This window comes from Aquarana catesbeiana, linkage group LG01 (genome assembly GCF_042186555.1).
Source record: "Aquarana catesbeiana isolate 2022-GZ linkage group LG01, ASM4218655v1, whole genome shotgun sequence".
Taxonomy (NCBI): Eukaryota; Metazoa; Chordata; class Amphibia; order Anura; family Ranidae; genus Aquarana; species Aquarana catesbeiana.
In genome coordinates, this window is record NC_133324.1 from 331,420,764 (window position 1) to 331,443,533 (window position 22,770).

General features: G+C 41.8%; 1 protein-coding gene across 1 annotated transcript; it reads right to left on the reverse strand.

Moving 5' to 3' along the window:
- Positions 1-95: 95 nt before the first annotated feature.
- LOC141112496 (olfactory receptor 6B1-like) lies at positions 96-17,185 on the reverse strand. The gene is made up of 3 exons (XM_073605425.1): positions 16,709-17,185; positions 3,945-4,029; positions 96-1,036 (listed from the first exon to the last, which is right to left on the reverse strand). Exons 1-3 carry the CDS (start codon positions 17,183-17,185, stop codon positions 96-98), a joined length of 1,503 nt encoding a protein of 500 aa, XP_073461526.1.
- Positions 17,186-22,770: the final 5,585 nt, after the last annotated feature.

Genomic DNA, 22,770 nt, shown 5'->3' on the forward strand with positions numbered 1-22,770 from the left:
AAAAAAAACACTTGATATTGGCTTTAAGATAAAAGTGTAACCTTTTAAGAAACAAAACATTTTTACTAAGTTTGGTCTAGTAAAAATCGTATTTGTTAATGACATCCTTGGAGTGTCTTCTTCAATGCTACTTTCACTTCTCTATTTCTAAGGCAATAGACAATTGGGTTCAAGAGAGGAGTTACAATGGAATAGAAAATGGAGACATATTTGGTTCTGTTAAATGAACTGATTTTTCTTGGCCTTACATATATAAAAAATGTTGTTGAATAAAAAATTGTAACGACTGCGAGGTGTGAGGCACAGGTAGAAAAAGCTTTCATCTGCCCCTGGGTGGTTGGAATTCTTATGATGGCCCTTATGATAGAGAAATAAGTGAAGAATATCACAGAGAGAGGTACAAGACTAATTATCATACCTAGGATGAAATCTACCAGTTCGGCAAGTGATACATCTGTGCAAGCCAAATTCAGCACTGGGGAAATGTCACAGAAAAAATGGTTGATTGTATTAGGGCCACAAAAATTTAACCTGAAAATAAAAATTGCTTTGAACATAGCAATGGAAAAACCAATCAGCCAAGATCCCACTGCCATGAGCTTGCAACAGGTGTTATTCATGATAACTGTGTAACGCAGAGGGATGCATATTGCTACATATCTATCAATAGCCATAACAGCTAAAAGCACACATTCAGTGCAAGCAAGTGATATGAAGATGTACAACTGAGCCATGCAAGAGGCAAAGTTAATCATTGTGTGTTGGGTCAAGAAGTGGCCAAGAAGAATGGGCACTGTAACAGTAACATACCAGACTTCCAAGAAAGACAGACTGCATAGAAAATAGTACATTGGCTTGTGGAGCTTTATGTTCAGTTTGATAGTTATAATGATCACCATGTTTTCTGTCACAGTTAAAACATATATTATTAGAAAGACAAAAAAGAGAAAAATTTGCATCTCTGAACGTGACGGAAATCCAACGAGAAAGAATTCAGTGACATTGTTAACTTGATATGGTTTCATCTTGATGTAACCTGAAAATGTAACATGTACATGAGACATTTAATCCTGACTCCTTTTTTTCTAATCTTTTGTTTATGGAAGAGTTAAAGCAGACCACAAAAAAATCAAGTCTGCCTATTTATTCAGGCCACCATTCCAAAATGCCGCAGTAAAGTTAAAAACAAACTTAGAGGAAATATCAAATATACTTTCCTCTGGCGTTCACCCATGGGGGTTGATTTACTAAAGGCAAATAGACTGTGCACTTTGCAAGTGAAGTTGCTCCAGAGTTTTGTAAATGAGGTGAAGCGTCACTTTGCAATGAATGCCCAATCACATGCAAGGAAAATAAAAAACAGCAATTTGTTTGCATATGATTGGACGATGGAAATCAGCAGAGCGTGCCCTCATTTACTAAGCTCTGGAGCAACTGCACTTGCAAAATGCAGTCTATTTGTCTTTAGTAAATCAACCCCACGGTGCCTAAGCGAGGGAAACATCACCATACTTCCGGTGAAATCCCATGGCATTCTAAGTAGTTCAAATCTTACATCATTTTCACATACGATCTGGGGTACTCAGCCTTCCCCGGGATCTTGCCAGGAGTATAGTGATGTCACCCCTTGCTGCTTGGAAGCTGGGGATAAAAGGAGTAAATTTACTAACTTTTTTTTCTACAATGTGTTTTTTTACTGTGCTACAGCCTTTTGGCATGGAGGGGAGTATTTTTTAAAATGTCTGTCCACTTCCTGTCCCTGTGATGCCTGTACAAGAAACAAGGGGGTTACTGTTGTTTTCGGAACAGGAAAGACAGTGGGATTCTAGCTGGAATTTATTGTTTAACATCAAATTCTGATTATCACTCGGTTTACTAAAAATCATTAACAATGCTAATCAGTAATTTTATTAGGAACTAAAGAGACTTTGTTATGCCAACATTGATTTCCAATGAGGGCAAATACCAGAGTTTGTAGAAAGAACAACTCCCCGACAAATTTAGATATTCATTTTTTACATTTTTTTTTGCACTCTCTCATAGCTCTGTTCCACTGTCAGAGCAAGGGGCATGGGTTTTCAGGAGACTGTCACATTACCCTGAATAAACAAAGTGCAAAGTCTCATTAAACTGCATAAGTTCAAAGTTAATTTTGCTGAAAATAATTGATAAGCATTGGTGTTTTTGAACAGACAATCTTTATATATCTTTTATTTGTTGCATAAAAATAATGCTCCACTGTACCAAGAGATACCAACCTGGGAAACAAGGCATATGGTTTAGTATCCCTATAGCATGAGGGCAACCTGCATGCAAGCCTCCTGCTGTATGAATACTGGCCTAAAAATTGCCCCATGCCTTTTAAAACACCAGGTATTCACAACTTCAAGCAGATGTTAACCCTAGTTGAAGAACATGTATTTTGTTAAAACATTGTCCATTTTTTTACTAAAACACTTTTCACCCTTTTTAACTCTCACCTTCAGTCACCTGCAAACACCTGTAATTCCCAGGGCAGGTTTATGGTGACAACAATGGATTATAACATTGTAAATTGCATTAAAACATACCCCTTTAGTTTCCATCAGAAGCCTATGAGAAAAGGTGACAACGTAGGTGCACTGTTGGAAGACAGGAAGAGAGCATTATTACCCTATAACAAGAAGTGCCTGAATAAGTACCTTTGTTTCAGTATTACCAGATTTTAATCAAAGCAGCAGGTTTAAAAGGTTTTTGAATGAGATCAACTGTATGGAAGATTTGATTTCCTCACTAAACCACATTGAGGACAATTTTCACTCCACCTTGTTCTAACGGAATGATTTTTGGTTCACACAAATCAAACCTGGCCAGCTCTCCACAGGAATTCAGACCTACAGATTGCTGACTGGCCCTGAGGCAAAGGAAGAGTAGAAGCTCTTGTCCATAGCCCCCTCTTCTTCCTCATTACTGGTTTCCTTTCCTCCTCCTTACCCTCATTACTTCATCAACATTAACAAGCTTTGACATGACATTAACATGTTAACAGTTATATAAGATTTAATGATTGAATTTACATATACTTTCAGTGCCCTAGACGGATGACTGATAACTTTCTCACTGCTAATGGGGTAATGTAAATTTCTTTCTTGTGTCTGGTGAACTTGTATAGAGTTATTGGCTTCTTTTTTTTTTTTAATATTCTGCTAGACAAGATATTTGTCTACATAATATTTGGATCACATTTTTTCCCAACTTAAAGTGATAGTAAATCCTTACGTAAGCTGGCTGACATGACTAGCTTTAGGTGATATACAGCAATGAATTAAATCCTTTCACATAAGCTGTACCTGTTTGTCTGCCGCCTTCTCTCCTCCACAGCTTTCCATAGTACACAGTTTAGATGGTATTTCTCAGCTTCCAGAAGGTGTGGGTGGGGAAAGAAGTGATGTCACACACAATGCTCAGTGTGATCTTAGACCTGAATAAAGGGAAAGGACACATCCCCTCCTATACAGCCTCACTGGAAAACATGAACATCTGAGGCTGTCAATCGTCTGCTGTGTGCTGGGGGATTGCCTGGTGTCTGGAAAGAAAATCGATTCCAGTCACACTGCGATCTACAAAACCGATCTGGGGGTGTCAGTAACTTTGTATTGACACCCGCAGCGATTTGCAGAGGGCAGTGTGAACAGCCTGCGAGGAAGATGCGATGTGGGAACCGGCGCTGGAATCTCACTGGTTCCCGCATCGCAATAGTGTGAACCCAGGCTAAATTAAAGTTCTTATCTCTTTTATGACTTTCATATCCCAACTCTAAAACCTTTCTAAATACTCCATGTCAGCCTAAAAGTGTGGATCCTGAAAAAGTACTCTATATCCAAGACAATTTTCTGTACTCATTAAATGTTTATTTTCTTCCTCTTTATTGAAACTAAGATTTTACTTAGTTTTTTAACAATTACTTGACATTGAATGCGTCTCAGTTTTAACAGTTTTGCTGTTAAATAGTATATCCATGTACTTCTCCAGGTTTTCCCTAGATATATTCTATCAAGCATTCAGGGCAATGTTACTACCATGCCAAAGTACATTATATGTATTTTAATTAAACTGAATTTACTATTGCATTGGCTAATTTTTATTGTAGATCTTTTTGTAATACGCCACTATCCTGAGTATTTTATCTGCAAACTGTAATAAAAAAAAAGGAGCCCGTATTTCAGGTTTGGTTCAGCTTATTCAATGTATTGCCAAATTTAATTTGTAGAGGCAACATCATACTTTTGCTAAGCCTAATTTTGGTCTAAACTGCCTGGACTGCAACACCAGCAGGCTTGAATGGCAAAGGCTAATCATGAAAAAGTGCTTACATTAACTTTGTATTGAGAGTGGAGGTAAGTACAATGGGGACTTAGAGTGTGGGGAGGGTGTTGTGAGCTAGTTCACCTTTTCCTGTTTTGTGAAAAGGCGAACTAACCCGTTAATTTAGTCCTGCCCGTTGCTTTCTGAATTAGCAGCACTGCTGAATTTTGATCAGTGTGTGACATTCCGGACTGGAGAGAAATTGATCATTTGATAAACTTCTGTCAAAGGGACAAGCTTTTTTCTCCAATTGACTGCACCCACTGATCAGTGTATTCTGACATTGCCAGGTCCCGCTGTCAGAATACAATGTTCCAGAGGGGGAATTCTGTTTGTGTGGATGGGGGTGTCTGTTCTTTTTTTTTCATTCAGCCCACTGGCTAAGTGAAAAAAAAAACTGAGTGTATGGCTAAGTCTAAGTCACTTTTGAAAGGTTTCCTTTCGCGTTATAATGTTTACTAAAGGAATAGAGCTTGTGCACATTGCAAAATACATTTTCACCTAGCTTAGCGAATGGGGTAAAGTGAGGGGAAATTCACTTTGCAAAGTGAATGTGCTCTATGTCTTTAGTAAATCAAGCCCAGTGTCAAGGTAACTATCTTTTAAAGGGGTAGTTAGAGAAATCTTCCCCCAAAGAAACAGAGTATAATACAAAAAATAAATAAAATAAATTCATGCCTAGTAGACTTTCTAACCCTAATCCACTCTATCCAAAACAAAGAAAAACTTGTCTGCAGTTTATTTTTCTTATGTGGTACAGTATGATAAAACATTATTGGATAAATGCTGTTAACTGTTGAATAGAAATCTGGGTTGCCGGTATTGCAACTGCATTACATATTTGATGCAATTTACAAATAATATTTATATACCTTTCTACAGTGCTTGAAAAATGTAATATGTTATAGCAAGCAAAAAAGCAGACAAGCCCTTTAAACACATCAAGATTTGAAATTCACAAACTTCTTATTTCATAAAGAAAACTATCATATAAATAAGGACTTTCAGACAACTGTAATCATTTCATAAAATATAAATGCTGCGTGATTGGTCAAATAAGAGCTTTAAACTTACTGCATTGTTAAAAATAATCATTCTACAATAAGTACAAAAGGAGGAAAAGAATATGTGTAGGGTAATAAAAAAAAACATTGCTGCTATATGGAAAAATGCTATACAGGTAAGCATGTCAAGCCTCTTTAAATATATTATTCTTCACATTAATGATATGAGACCATCTCTGTTAATTCTTTTTATAAACAGTTTTAAGTTTTATCTAGAGAGAATGGGTTTCTTGAGGTCTCTGTGAGGTTACTATAAGACACATGGGACATTCCTCTATACCCTTTATACAGAAGAGGAGAGTCACAGCTCATCTTTTCTTGTTTCCTTTCTATATGACTGATCATTGCAGCCTGCTCTGGTACTCCATGCAAAGAGAACAAAAAAAATGTGTCAGGTCCCCCTAAAAATCCATGCCAGATGCTTGACCCCTTCAGCTCCAGAAGATTTACCCCCTTCATGACAAGGCCATTTTTTTGTGATACGGCACTGCGTTACTTTAACTGACAATTGCGCGGTTGTGCAACGCTGTACCCAAATACACTTTGTCCTTTTTTCCCACAAATAAAGCTTTCTTTTGGTAGTATTTGATCACCTCTGCAGTTTTTTCTTTTTTTGAGCTTTAAACAAAAAAAAGACAGACAATTTTGAAAAAAAAAAACATTTTTTTTTACTTTCTGCTATAAAACATATCCAATAAAAAAAATGTAAAAATCAAATTTCTTCATCAATTTAGGCAGATATGTGTTCTGCTACATATTTTTGGTATACAAAAAAAATCCCAATAAGTGTATATTGATTGGTTTGCGCAAAAGTTATAGCATCTACAAATTATGGGATATATTTATAGAATTTTTATTTATTTATTTTATGACTAGTAATGGCGGATATCAGCTACTTATAGCGGGACTGGGACATTGTGGTGGACATATTGGACACTAAGTGACACTTTTTTGGGAACCAGTGACACCAATACAGTGCTAAAAATATGCACTGTCACTGTACTAATGACACTGGCAGGGAAGGGATTAAATCAGGGGTGAAACACAGGATCACTACCCTCCCTACTGACAGAACGACGGTCTGGCTTGTTTACATAGGCAGACCTCTGCTCTGCTTTTTTCCCGAACGATTGGTGGGTCTCGGCGGACATCAAGTCCACCAGACCTGCTGATTGACTCCCGCTGTGTCCAATCACAGTGGGAGTGGGTCACTGGAATTGTCAGATCACATTCTAGGTATGTTATCTGGCATAGAGCGGCCACCCTGCAGCAGTAAATGTATGTGGGGTGGCCGCTAAGCATTTAATCTGAACATGCAACCTGGTCGGCCAAGAAAGGGGTAGGGGCAAGTGTGCAAACCTTCCTCTTCTTAACCATACCAGGCCAAATGCCTTTAAACTAGAGGGTCCCTTAGCCATATTTGGTCAATGTCAATGCCAAAATAAGGCCAGTGGCCATATTTGGGCAGTGATGTCGTTGCTTATGTGGCTGGGGATTTTTTTTTTGACAATTCAATTGCCAAATTTTTGATTTGTCAGATTCAGCTTCCATTGATTCCAGTTGGGTTCAAGTTCGGCATCCCAACTTGCTTATAACATTTAATTTTAGAATGAATTGACTTTCCTGGCTGAAAACCACATACACTGTTAGAAATTTGTTCATATAAGATTTTCCATCCTGCTCCTTCAAATTTTCTCCTTACTGTAGTCAGTTTGACCCCACTAACAATTAGAAATGAAAAATATTTTGAATGAAATTCTGCTAGTGTATGGCCAGGTGGAACGCAGAAGATGACATCACTGGAAGCGGAACCAGGGGAAGCAACAAGGGAGAAAAATCTGGAGAGAACACACAGGCTACGCGCTCAGAGTTAACTGCTCCTTCTACAGGCTCCAGATTTTTTTTCCCTGATTCCGCTGCCGGTGATGTCATTGTCTGCGTTCCACCTGCGTTCCACACCAGACCTGGCTGTCTCCCTGGTGGCCGCAGGAAAAAACTGTTTATCTTGTCTCCCATGATTGCCTCCCCGTGGATTAGGATGGACCAGCGACCGGACTGCACCTTATGTCCACAGTACAGATGAGCCTGATTTTATTCATCTTCCTGTAAGTGCAATAATTGTTGTGTCATTAAAATCCTACCTAACTTATTGCACTTAGGTGGCGCTTCCTTCTTGTTCCCTTGTCTTAAAAAAAATATCTGTAGTAACATATTGAACTTTTGAGGCACAACGTTTTGGTAAAATTTGTAATATTCTATTTCGCTTCTTTAAAGAAGTGAACATATAATAAAATACAATTCTAAAACAGTCATTTTAATCAACTGCAATGATTTATAGCAAGTCTTTCTGCTCAACGCGTTTCATGGACATGGTCCTCTTCCTCAGGAGATAGCAGACTTGAATTGCTGCCATCTAAATAGAGTGACAGAATTGATTTGAAATAGTCATACAAATATAGTGCATTTTCATACATCATGCCATAAATCCTCCCCATGGACTGCAATAATGTGTATCCAGATATTCTTTGCAGTTCAACCATACGTGGCACCGGAATCCCAAGATGGGGAATATCCCTCCTCCTTTTCCTCCTCCAACCTCCAGCTTAATTCATTCTATTTAATACTTAATAATTCTTTCAATTGGTGGGTGACAGAAATATCACCCAAACCTTCACCTAATTAATTATTTATTTATTTTATATTCAAGGTTCATTGTGTGTGTTCCCCTCCCAGGGGTCTCCATCAAGGGTTAAATTACACATACCTTCATTCCAGAAATGTCTTAAATTCAAAACGTAATATTTACCTTATATGTTGCATTTAAAAGAAATGATTTAGACATTTAGGTCATTTCTGTTATCGTGGTGACACGTGTGGTCCATTACCCATGTGTTGCCCTTTTCCCCAAGTCGCTGTTACTTCAGAGTCGCTGGGTTGCTGGGGCCTTTATTTTCCTAGATAATTCTAGAGTTTAATGATGCGACCTACTCCAGACTTTCCCTTTAATTACTATGTGAGGCAATGTGTTCTCCCCTGACCCTGCTTCTGGCCCATTACGAATCGCTATGCTACTCCATGTGTATGGGTCAATATGTGGGTCCCTCTAAATTGTCAATTGGTGAAATTTTTTAAACCAATCATAGGTTATATATTCTTTTAATAATGACATATATTGCATTGTGCTTGTTAATTTCTTCCCCCCTATTAGCGGCTGCAATATGGGGATTCAGATAAGGGCATAGCCCTTCCTCGAAATGGTGGGCTAGGATCTGGGCGGAGATCATTGATCCTGGCCGCCAGATCATACCTGGGGAAAATTTAGCGAAGATTAATTCTCTTATAGGGTGTTGTTGTGAGTGTGTAATGGAATATTAATTAAGATCTCAGTGTTTTATTTTTCAGTGCCTCCAAAATTACGGTAAATTAGTGCATACCACAACCCTTTCCTGAGTTCGTTAATTTATGGGGTTATTTTACCAAGATATAAATATCTCCCAACAAAATGAATAAGTAAATAATTTGACTTTATTAATTAACGAGTATATTAATACAATTTTATACATAACTAGATTTTCTGGTGATTGATAGTTCACACATACATTATCAAAACATTAACACAGCAATGAAACAATATATCTAAATATTTCAATTTACTCAGGGGAGCCCAAATTGATCTGTTGGGAAAATATGTGCGGTAATCTACGCTTTATATTCAATAAACGCAATATCCCTTGTTGCTCGGGAAAACAGTCCTCTGAATTTCTCTGGCCGGAAGGAATCCAAAGTATGTCTCACAAAGTCAACAGAAAAATATTGCCAATTTGAAATAAGTATTAAACCAACAGAGCTGCTAAAATTAAATGGAGCAATAGAACTCTCCCTGGAAAAAGGGATTGTCCCCCGTAAGGGTTGCCGAGCTGTGACATGGTTGCCATGGCGTCGGGTTTCTCCTGGTTCGGGGGCCATGACGTCCACTGCGGGCCTCCACCCACCCCCGCCTCCTCCGAGGCCCGGGGGGTCGGTGGCACCGCACTGTGTGTCCACATCATGCAGCCCACAGCTCACGTGCAGTGTACTCTGCGCCGTCACACGGGCACTGTTGGGCTTTCCACATTCGGCGGAGGTGATTGGTCGCCGGTTAGTCGGAGTCTACTTCCGATTGTCGGCGCCCCTCCCCCGCTACGTGCAACACAGCATGATGGTGGTGGGCGGCCCAGTGGTGGTGCTTATAGGGGCGTCATTCCGGGCGATCACGGCACACGAGGCTCTCCATACACCTGACTATACACAATTGGAATCTCTCTTTTCTTTTGATTCCTTGTTCATACAGGTACCTTTTCACTCTGCACTCTTCACCCCCGTTCTGCACTAGCCTCATGCTCTGTTTCCATCACTTACCTCTGGTGGTTGTTACTCTCCGTGGCAACCTTCGGCTGCCAGTGCTTCACCTTATGATCTTTAGTTTTCACATGCACGGGTCCTTTTTTTGCCTATCCATCACTTGCTATTCTTGCAGTCCCAGTTCACCTCCCCCACTCCTCTTTTTCCCCCCAGAGATGCCTTGGGGTCCCGTGCCCACCCTGATTGCTGCCTGCTTGGTCGCCCCCCGCTGGGCTGTCCACCACAGCCCCCTGTTGGGAGCGCCGCCCGATGTCCTTGGTACCCTGCCACTGCACCTGTAACTGATGGGCCTCAATTGGTAGGTATGCACTTCAATGCTGACTGGGTCCTACCCCACCCCATCATTGACGGATTATTTTCCTTATCATTCCCACTATAGATTATTACACACATGCTCCTGATGAGTGGCGGATAAGCCACGAAACGCGCAGAGCTACTTGATGCCGTGTTTTCATTCATTTACATCCTGATCTTCAAGTTTTATGAAATTTGTACCTCTACAGGTTCAAGTGAGGCCTCAGGTCCTGCAGGCATTACCTCGTAACCACAATTATATCCAATCCAATTTTGGTTGAACTTCGGAATTTTATTATGGTTTTACCTATGGTTTTGTATCATCATATGTACCATTTAATCCCTTTATTATCTTGTCTAAACTTTGTACCAATGATCTCATGTGAGACATGTGTATTATTATTTTATGGTAATTTATTTGTGCCTTAGTGCCTACCTATCACTTTGATATCAACATTACATTTATGGCTATCAACAATGTACACGAAATAAAATTCCTTTGTTCAGCTCAACTATCTATGTGCTACCAAGTGCTTCATCTAAAGTCCCACTTTCCCCATTACCTTCGTTTTGTCCCCCGTAAGGGGTTTTCTAGGCAGCAAAGGGTTTGAGAAATACTACATGGAGTTGAATTAATGTAATTTTATTATAACAAAGTATCAAAAATATTTTGGACAAAAGCAGTCAAAACATGAGCTGTGGTACAAAAATGAAAAGCAACAACATCACTAATATAACAGTACACAATGGTACACAGTGTTATAAATGTGTGTACAGATGGTATATGGATACTGTGTATGAATTCTGACACGTTTTGACCCCAACTGGTCTTCTTCAGAGGATTTTGTTAGCTGTAAGGATGTTTACATGTGTTGGAATTCATAATTTTAATCATGGGGTAAAAATGACAATAACAATAATGGACATTTTCATATATAGTTACCAATCACATTGTGTTAAGTGATGTTTCAAGGACCTCTGAAGAGGTACTCCCTTGCTTGATCCAAGAATCCTCGGTCGACCGGTACAGCCACAAATGGAAGCCAAGCACTCATACGTGTCTTACGAGGAGTCACATGAATATGGCAATCCCAGAGGCCTACAAGGGGTGCGGAGTTAGATATACAGCGCCTGCATTTGAGGCATCAAATCACACTGCTAAGAATGTGTACTGTTTTTTGCTAGTAAGAATATTTTATATTGGGAGTTGTAAATGCTCGGCTGAAAGGGACAGCTATAAGCAATATGTACATATATCTATATTTTGTATTGTATCTTCTATGTGTATATTTTGTTATCATCGATCATGTGAGACATGATTAGAAATCAAGATATGAATACTGGAGAAAAAAAAAGAAAGGGGGGGATGGGGAAAGACAAAGTGAGGAATGATTGTGGGGGAAAGAAGGGAAGGGAATAAGGGAAGAAGGGGGAAGAAAGGGACATGGGGGAAGAGGAAAGAATGGGAGGGAAAAATGGGGAACGGAGCTAGAAAAGAGATGGAGGAACAATGAATGGTGAATTGTAAAAAATAAAAATGGTGAAAAAGAAAATTATGTGTGTGTGTGTGTGTGTGTGTGTGTGAAAGTGCCAAGTGAAATGTAATGAGTAGGTGATGCACAAACGAAACCAAACAAAACAAAACAAAACAAAAGTGGTTGTAACGCAAAACCTAACCAAAGGACAGTGCAAAAAGATGCAAGAGGTGATGTAAAAATATGTGTGTGGGTGCAAGCAAAGGTGAACTGGAGTGAGGTTTTTTACTTTGTGTATTTAAGAGGAATTGTTCCAACAATGAAAGGAATCACACTGTGGATATTCTAACTGCAGTATAGGCAGTATAGGCAAATCTAAAATGTCAAAATATATATATCACAATAAGTTAATTAAATTAAATCATATATAATGGTGAGGTATAAAGGGGCATCCATGGCGCAAGAAGTGCACCATGGGATATAACTCATAGAGATATGAGATTGTTGTTACCTGTCCTTAGCCTGCACAGAGAGTGTACAGCCTTCCTGGCAGAACATTTAGGGATCAAAGTGAGATCCCAAAGTGTACCATCCCCATATATAGGGAAATCGTTGATGAATTACCTTAATAGTATGCAGGTGCCTGAAATCCACCCCTCGTCTGTCCCTCCCTGGTAGGGATAGTGTTGCATGGTGGCACTCCACGTGTGGCTCCCCCCGGCGTTCCGGAAGACGGGAGTCCCGGAGCTGCCATCATTTCCGCCGCAAATGCATAATGTCGGGACGTCACGCACATGCACGATGACTTGCGCACGTGCGGGCGTGAACACGGCCTTCGGAAATGATCCAGAACGCTGCTGGCAGGGAGTAGTTACACCCTAGGTGGTGCTGCCACCACCTTATGGATGTATGGGGAAGTACAGGGCCCTTGTGCCTCCCTACCCTGCCAGGAAGACACGCTGTGGCAAAGGCTCCCCATTGGGTAGACCAGCGGACCGAAGGTCAAGGGTCAAACCTATCGAGGGGAGAGGAGAGGAGAAAAAACAACAACATCAAAAATACATAGAATATCAATATTGTTACAGGTGTACATTGATCAATAACAAAAATTGTATTCATAAATGTAGTACTAATAAAGAAAGTCCTTTTGAAAAAAGATCATTTTAAGCTGTGAGCTGTTAGGGTACAACAGTATGGAATCCACGTATTAGCTTAACCAAGGGCAACTAAGTATTTGTTATTGCTAAGTACCAAGCAGGTTGGTATTATATAAAATAGACCTGAATGACATTAATTGGTGTCGTCCTGATATTTTACTTAAGGAGAAATATGGAAGATGATAAACAAGGATATTGGATAGAAAGTTTTCGAAAAACCAGAAAGACAAAAAGTAAATAAAAATAATAAATAATAAAAGGTAAATAAAGCATAAATGATAATATTAGTCGAGAAGGCAAATATGGACATAGGCGGTAGTCCCCAGCCTTATAGATGTAAAAAATATGAAAAATTTATAAATGCCATTTTTAATGCGTTTTGCCTGAGGAGAATCCTTTTAAGAAGGGGGCAAACGAAATAGATTCTTTGAGGCCAGGAGGTGACATGGCCTGTAACTGGAAGATCCATTTCTGTTCTTTTTGTAACAGGATCTTGTTCCAGTCGCCTCCTCTATCTGGTATATGCATTCTGTAAAGTGCTGTAAAGGTTACTTTGGGTACTGTGTAGCCCAGTGGTGTATTTAGGTTTTGTGCTGCCCTAGGCCTGCCTAAACTTGGGCACCCCCTAATTTAAATACGACCCACCCTTTTCTGTTAATGCCATGGCCCTTCCTGTTTAAGACCCGCCCTGTCATCTGTAAACCACACCCTTTCCTCTTTAGGCCCCACCTTTTCTTCTTAGAGCTCCACCTCTTTCTCTCTGTACATTAACCACCTCCCACCCGGCCACCGCACATAAACGGCTGGGTGGTCATTTCCTTGTCCTGAGTGGACGTTCAGGAACATCCCTCAGAGCGAGTGCTCGCAGCACGGCCACAAGGCGCGCTGCGGCTTGATCCTGTGATTATAATGTACACAGAATCCAGCTGAGCAGAGATCGGGATATGGGCGCTGTGATCGGCCCTCCCAATCACGTGACGGCTGTGCCCAATCACAGCCGTCACAATGTAAACGGAGACGCATCACAGCCATCACAATGTAAACAGAGACGCATGTCTCTGTGACAGTTCTCCCCGCCAAGCTCAGTGCAGGGGGGGACTGCAGATCTGTGACAGCTCTCTGTGCGAGGATGATTTTACACAGAGAGCTATTACAGATCACCCCACAAACAGTACACCAAGCACCACTGTCGCCCCTGTCCCCATACACATGTCTGTGTCCCCATAAAACATCTGTCTGTCCCCCATCACTGTCAACACCAAATAAACACTAATTTAGGTTATTTTTACCAAATAAATGTAGCAGCATCATTTTTGGTCAAAATTTATCAAAAGATATTACTTATTTGCAAAATTTTAGAACAGAAACTAAGAAAAATGCTTTTTTTCTTTTTTTTCCGTCTTTTTTTATTTGTAGAGTAAAAAATAAAAACCCCAGCGGTGATTAAATACCACCAAAGAAAAGCTCTATTTGTGTGAAAAAAATGATAAAAATGTAATTTGGGTACAGTGTTGCATGACCGTGCAATTGTCATTCAAAGTGTGACAGCGCTGAAAGCTAAAAATTGGTCTGGGAAGGAGGGGGGTGAAAGTGCCCAGTATTGAAGTGGTTAAAAGTGGGTACCAAGTGCAGCCTCGTCAGTGCCCATCAATGCAGCCTCGTCAGTGCCCATCAAAGCAGCCCCATCAGTGCCCTTCAGCGCAGCCTTATTAGTGCCCATCAGTGTAGCCTCATTAGTGCCCATCAATGTAGTCTCATTAGTGCCCATCAATGCAGCCTCACCAACATTACCAGTGCCCATCAGTGCAGCCTTGTCAGTGCCCATCAATGCAGCCTGATCAGTGTCCAACTGTCCATCAATGCAGACTTACCAGTGCCCATCAGCACAGCCTCATCAGTGCCCAATAAGGGTCTCCAATTGCATTCTAATAATACCAAATTATGTGCTCAGGCTGCAGTTCCTATTTAAGCACCCATTCACATTGGGCCGATTTGGCATGCGATTTGACATTTGAAATCACATGCCAAATCGGCAGCTTTGCCAGCAATGGCACTGTCTGAATTGGTGCAACGCCAACTTTGCGGCACCGCACCGATTCCCAAAAGTAGTTTCTGTACTACTTTTGCTGATTTCAGGTGCGACTTCAATAGACCTCTGTGAATGAAGCCACACAAATGTCTATCAAGTAGCACCTGAAATCGCGCTGACCTTGCTACTTTGAAATCGTGCTACTTCAAGTGAAACAGTGTGATTTCAAAGTAGCATCAATGTGAGCTGGGGCTTAGAGATACAAGTAGCTATGAAAGGTTAACCACATATACAAGCAGACACTAAGGTGTTAAATGCCATTGATTCCAGAAGCACCAGACTGCAGATATTGAGCTGTAAAGAGTTAACCATACATGTAAGCTGCAGTGTACATGTGTCCATTGAAACAGAGCAGTAAAGCACAGCAAGGACACAGAGGGTTAATTATCAGAGAGTCCGTATTTCAGATAACAGGGAGATGATAGGAGAAACTAAGTCAAAGCAGAGATAAGCCCTGTGTGAGGATTTCAAGGAGAGACCATGAAGAGGATCGGGATTTTACTCTAACCCTCCAGGATATGCAGACTGTAGCTGAGTCTGTCCTAGGAGACGCTGACAAGTTCTCCCTCCTGTCTGTGCAGAGGGGAAGGGGAGGGGGAGGGGGGAACTGTGAGCACACGCTGTGTGTGCTCTATGTGAGAGATGCTGCTGCAGCCAGCAACCAGCCAGCAGCCGGAAATGAATGGACTGACTCGGGAGGCAGGGGGGGCTTTTTTTGTGCGGGTGGGCGGTGCGGCCGCCTCCCCCCCACAGGGTGCCGCCCTAGGCCTGGGCCTTGTTGGCCTAGGCCAAAATACAGCACTGGTGTAGCCATGTTCAAGAACGGCATGTCTCCCCACAGGGTGGTATCGGTTGCCGATTTGCATGCCATACATGTGTTTAGATATATGTCTCCAAAACTCTTGCTTGGTTTTGCCTATGTAATAGGCGCCACACTCACACTCCATGAAGTATACCACACCACGGGTCTGGCAGTTCACAAAGTGTGAGGGCGTAAAGATTTCTCCATTAGGAAGACAGAAGGTCCTTTCTTTCCTTATTAGTGGGCAGTGTTAACAATGTCCACATGGGAAGGAACCGGCAATCGAGCAATGTTTAGATCTTTTTTGTTCGTTTTTATACTCACTTTGGACAAGTCTGTCCTTGATTGAGATGGCTCATTTGTAGGTTATAGCTGGTTGGTTGGAAACAAAATGCTTTAGTGTGGGGTCATCAGTGAGAATATTCCAATGTCGTTGTAGAATGTTTCTAATGGCCACATGTTGGCGTGAGTATCGCATGATGATACGATTGAGGTTGGAATCAGAGTCCTTGGGAGATTTGGGCTTGGATAACAGATTGGACCGGGACTGTCCTATAGTTTTATTTTATGTCTTCCATAAGCACGATCGGCTGTATCCGCATGCTAAGAGACAATGTTGGAGGTTGCCAGCCTCTTCAATAAAAAGGGCATCGTTGGAGCAGTTGCGACAAAGTTGCAAGTACTGCCTGTACTGGATGGAGTTCTTGAGGAGTATAGGGTGGAAACTGTCTGCGTGGTGCACCGTGTTCCCAGCGGTGCTCTTGCGGAAAAAGGTACTAGATAGCTTTCCTTCAGGAGAGGTTTTAATCAGAACTTCCAAGAAGGTGACACTGTCATGATTGTAGGTCATAGTGAATTTCAAATTCCGATCATTTGTATTGATCAAATTGAAAAATTCTACAAGTTTAGCCTCAGGTCCCTCCCAGATGACGAAGATGTTCGTCGATATACCTAAGCCACTTGGTGATGTGGCCAGTGTATTCAGCGAGGCCCTCGTCATCCAGGAGGGACTGCTCTCACTCCCCCAGGTACAGGTTGGCGTAGGATGGGGCACAGCAAGTCCCCATTGCTACGCCTTGTACCTGGAGGTAGTGGGAGTTATCAAAACTGAAGTAATTGTGGTGCAGAATGTACTGCAGACTACTCAGGATAAACGCATTTAGTGCTGGATCGTAATGTGAACCTTGTTGGAGAACCTTCTGTACAATAGAGAGGCCCAGAGTGTGAGGGATACTACTATATAGGGCCTCTACGTCAATGGTGATGAGGATGAAATGGTCCGGTAGAGTAAGGTCATCAATCATCTGTAAGAATTGTATAGTGTCTCTGACAAAGGATGGCAAGGTAAGGACAAAAGGTTGAAGATGCGCATCAATGACACGGCTAAGATTTTCAGATATGGCCCCATTTCCAGAGACAATGGGGCAGCCGGGTGGATTTTTGGGATTCTTATGAATTTTTGGTAGGCTATAAAATATAGCCACTTTTGGATGTGGAGTTCTGATGAACTCATATAGATCCTTGGTGATGGCGCCAGTATGAAAGGCGCGATCTACCATATCGTAGAACCTGATGTTATATTGATGGATATTTAAAACGGAAATTTGTTTGTACCATTCGTTATTATTTAAGATGTTTAAACACATGGAGGTGTAATCCTGATTGTCCATAATAACTACATTGTGGTCAAATTGTGGGGATTAGATTTGGTTCAAGGTAATTTGCATATGTCCTGAATGGTCTGTTTAGGAAAAATGGTTACACTAGGATTGGTGCTCGAAGCTGGAAATTTCGTAGAGGTTATTCTCTTGGTAAAGGAGGGTCAGGTCTCGTAAGGTTTTAAATTCCTTCATACTATATGTCGACCAATCGACAGTGTCATCATTGGAATCACAGTTTGCGTGCAGGTACTTCAATAGTAATCTGCGTGCAAAAAGTTGTAGGTCTGTGATGGTTTGAAAGACATCAAAATTTTGTTCGGGACAGAATGTTAGTCCACGAGTCCCGGATAAATATCCACTGTGCGTTTCTTATTGTCTTGCTCAACTGAATCTCTGTTGGCGAGGTTTCTTTTTTGTTTTCCACGCCCTCGACTTCGTTGGGAAGGATTTTGACCCGGTTTGATGGAGGAGGTGGTCTTTGATTTAAGTGTTTTAGATTTATTTGTTTGTTTTTCCTGATGTGGGTAATTTTTAGGTTGTACCAGATAGGTGTTCCATCGATAAGCCCGTCCCTCAGAGAAGGTCGATTTATCCCTCCAGAATTGGATTTCTTTATTTTGTAAAATACCCTGGTTGAAAAGAGACAGGCCATCTTTGAGATTGGCCTGTAGTTCCAAAAATAGAGGATGCTGTGCATATGGAGTCAAAGCTAGTTCCAAATTAGCTATCACTATGTCCAAAAGGGCAATCTGTTTATTGTATTCATGGGAAAGAATGGCCATCATCTCCCGAGAGCACAATTTGAGATTGGTCTCCCACTCGGATTTACATTCATCACTTATTGAATCTATGTTGGGAAATATTTGAACACGTAGTCCAAATCGATTGATATGTTCATTAATATACCTGTCAAACGTTTTAGTGTGCCAAAAGAGGGCAGACTTCCTTTCTAATACCTTAGTTTCTGAAACAGGGAGGAAATTGACAGTTCTATTTGGTCCCCCTTTTCAAAGGTGGTTTCATATTCCGACATTAAACTGGCCCAGTGTTCACCTACAAATTTACTCATCTTAATGGAATATTGAAAACAATTTACATACAATGGATATGGCTCATATCTTGACTCGAGTGCCAAAAAAGGGGGGAAGGGGTGTTTGGCCACCCAATATATATTAGGATAAAAAAGACACTCATAAGAGAAAAGAAATAGCTGCACACCCCGGGTAATAGCAAAGAAAAAGGGATTGTCCCCCGTAAGGGGTTTTCTAGGCAGCAAAGGGTTTGAGAAATACTACATGGAGTTGAATTAATGTAATTTTATTATAACAAAGTATCAAAAATAGTTTGGATAAAAGCAGTTAAAACATGAGCTGTGGTACAAAAATGAAAAGCAACAACATCACTAATAATACAGTACACAATGGTACACAGTGCTATAAATGTGTGTACAGATGGTATATGGAAACTTTGTATAAAACTGACGCGTTTCGACCCCCCGGTCTTCTTCAGAGGATTTTGTGAGCTGTAAGGATGTTTACATGTATTGGAATTCATAATTATAATCATGGGGTAAAAATAACAATAGCAATAATGAACATTTTCATATATAGTTACCAATCACATTGTGTTAAGTGATGTTTCAAGGACCTCTGAAGAGGTACTCCCTTGCTTGATCCAAGAATCCTCGGTTGACCGTTACAGCTACAAATGGAAGCCAAGCACTCATACATGTCTAACGAGGAGTCACACAAATATGGCAATCCCAGAGGCCTGCGAGGGGCGCGGAGGTGGATATACAGCGCCTGCATTTGGGGCATCAAATCACATTGCTAAGAATGTGTACTGTTTTTTGCTAGTAAGAGTATTTTATATTGGGAGCAGTAATTGGACAGCTAAAAGGGACAGCTAAAAGCAATATGTACATATATCTATTTTTTATACTGTATCTTCTATGTGTATATTTTGTTATCATTGATCATGCGAGACATGATTATAAATCAAGATATGAATACTGGAGAAAAAAAAAAAAAGAAAGGGGGGGATGGGGAAGGACAAAGTGAGGAATGATTGTGGGGGAAAGAAGGGAAGGGAATCAGGGAAGAAGGGGGAAGAAAGGGACATGGGGGAAGAGGAAAGAATGATAGGGAAAAATGGGGAATGTAGCTAGAAAAGAGATAGAGGAACAATGAATTGTGAAATTCAAAAAATAAAAATAGTGAAAATGAAAATTGTGTGTGTGTGTGAAAGTGCCAAGTGAAATGTAATGAGTAGGTGATGCACAAACAAAACCAAACAAAACAAAACAAAACAAAAGTGGTTGTAACTAGGGTTGTCCCGATACCGATACTAGTATCGGTATCGGCACCGATACCGAGCATTTGCCCAAGTACTTGTACTAGGGCATCTGCTCCCGATGCTTCACCCGATACCTGGACAGTCAGCAGTGATCGGCGCGTGGGGGAGTTACAAGCTTCCCCCCGCGGCTTTCAGCTGCTTTAGTGAAATCTATACAGTGGTGATCGGTGCTTGTAACTCTTCCACACGTGATCACCGCTGACAGTTACTGCCCCCTCCGTTCTGCTGCCCCTCTATGTTCTGCTTCCCTCTCTGTTTGGCTGTCCCTCTCCGTTCTGCTGTCCCCCTCCGTTCTGCTGTCCCCCTCCGTTCTGCTGTCCCTCTCCGTTCTGCTGTCCCTCTCCGTTCTGCTGTCCCCCTCCATTCTACTGTCCCCCTCCGTTCTGCTGTCCCTCTCTGTTCTGCTGTTCCTCTCCGTTCTGCTGTCCCCCTCCGTCCTGCTGTCCCTCTCCGTTCTGCTGTCCCCCTCTGTTCTGCTGTCCCTCTCTGTTCTGCTGTCCCCTCCGTTCTGCTGTCCCCCTCCATTCTGCTGTCCCCCTCCATATCCTCCTCCTTCCTTTTCTGTATGGACAGAGTCAGCTGACTCTGTCCATTCACATAACTGAAACATTGTAACCTCCTGTGATTACGATGTCTCCGTTTATGAATGGTGAGGAGCCGCTGTCTTCTCTCCATTAATTTTCAGTGCAGCTAAGGCTGCAGAGAAAGGGACTGGGAAATCTCTATCCTCGGTCTCTTTCTCTGTCTCAAGGGGGAGATATCAGGGGTCTGTTAAGACCCCTGATATCTCACCAAAGCCCCCCAGCAGGGCTGATTAAAAAAAAAAACACACACAATTTTTAAAATGTATTATTAATTAGTATTTTTAATTTAAAATTTAAATAAAAAAACACACAGACACCTAAAAAAAAAGAAAAAAAAGAAAGCATTGTAAAAAAACAAAAAACAAAAATTGTAAAAAAAAAAAAAAAAAAAAAAGAAGAACTGTCATGTGACATTAAAAATAAAAGTATCGGTAATCGGTATCAGCGAGTACTTGAAAAAAAGTATCGGTACTCGGTCTTAAAAAAGTGGTATCGGGACAACCCTAATTTAGACAACATCCTTCTCCAAGCAAGCAATCCGGATCAGTTGATATATCACTGGGAGATTCTTCTACAGTCCCAAAGGGAGCTAGGGTGGCTGATAAACTCAGGGAGTGGTATCCAACATCTTAGAGATGAGGGCAGCATTCTTGGCGCTGACTTCATTGGCATCTCAAATCAGAGGCCAGAGAATACTTCTACGCCTGGACAACAGGGCAGCTGTCGCATATCTGCAGAAGCAGGGAGGCACTCGCAGAAGATCACTCCTCAGAGAGGTGCCCAGGTTATGCTCTGGGCAGAGAAGAACCTCCTGCACCTCAGAGCGATGTATCTTCCGGGCAGGTTGAACACGGAAGCAGACACGCTGTCAAGGAACTTCCTGGACAACAATAAGTGGGCCCTTCATCCCTATGTCTTCCATCAGATTGCCAGCCTTTGGGATCCCCCTCAGGTAGATATGTTCGCCTAACTGGACAGGTTCTTCTCTCGACTGCCGCATCCACAAGCCGAAGCAGTGGATGCCCTGTCGTGCCTCTGGAGGTTCACCACGGCGCATGCCTTTCCGCCCCGGGCCATTAATATTCAATTTCCTCCTGAGGCTCCTCAGAGAGTCAGTCCAGGTGGTGGCAGTACTTCCATATTGGCTGAAGAGACCCTGGTTTCCTCTAGCCATGCGCCTCAGTGTGTGCTCTCCAATAAGGATCCCTCCTTTTCCTCAACTTCTGTCGCAGGGCAGTCTAGTTTATCCAAACCCTCAGAAGTTGAATCTTTGAATCTGGAAGTTGAGAAGCGAAGGTTTGAGTCCCTAGGGTGTTCCCCAGGGGTCAAATCAACCCTGCTTAAAGCCAGAAACCCTGCAACCAATGCTATATATTCAAGAATCTGGGGCAAGTTCTTGTCATTTGCTGCCGGGAATGGCTTTGATCCAATCCTCCCCTCTACGTCCAATATTTTGGGCTTTCTTCAGACAGGTCTTGATCTGGGGCTTGGTCTGAGCTCCCTCAAAGTGCGGTTAGCAGCAATTTCTGCCGCAAAAAAAAAAGATGGGCGGAGGATCCCTTGGTGGTCACTTTCCTCAGAGGAGTATTAAAGATTCGCCAGCCTGTGAGACGCTTTTTTCCTAAGTGGGATTTGTCGCTAGTCCTTGAAGTTCTTTCTGACCATCCCTTTGCTCCAGTGGAACAGGTAGCAATATGGAACCTAACACTGAAGACAGCTTTCCTGCTAGCCATTACATCTGGCAGAAGAGTTTCGGAACTTCACTGTTTAGGGATAGGTGATGACCATATCTCCTTCTTCCCAGACAGAGTGGAACTTCGTCCCCTTCGGAGGTTCGCGCTTAAGATCGCTACTCCAAGCCACCTGTTGGAACCCTGGGCACTACCAGTATTTACAGATGCAGATTCAGAGTCTTGTCATGAGCTGGACATCTCCAGAGTGCTCAGGGCCTACCTAGAAGCCACCAGACCCTTCAGAAACTCTGAGAGACTTTTCTCTGGCATCTTGGGTTGTAAAGCTAATCCAGAAGGCCTACAGGGTGAAGAATATGGAGCCTCCATCCCGAGTGAATGCTCATTCTACAAGGGCAGTCTCAGCTTCCTGGGCAGCGAGGGCTAATGTTTCATTGGAGACTTTTTGCAGGGCCGCCACCTGGTCTTCTCACCATATGTTTCTCAGACACTACCATATTGATCCAGGAGCTCTCACAGCTGTTGAGTTCGGAAGGAGGGCAGTTCAGGCTGCAATGTCCTTTTCTGATTAAACACTTATTATTAGGGCATTATCCTACTTGTGACAGCTAGTTATTTATCACCTGTATGCTGCCATGGAGACACCAGGAAAACGGAAAATTGTATCATACGTAATTTTCCTTTCCCGTTGCCTATCCATGACAGCATACACTCCCACCCTCTGCATTCTATACTACAGAAAATGTTGGGGGAGGGACTATGCCTTTAATTTATGTTATTCACTAGTCCTGAGGGAGGAGTCGAGGCAGAGCTCTATCACCTGTATGCTGCCATGGATAGGCACCAGGAAATT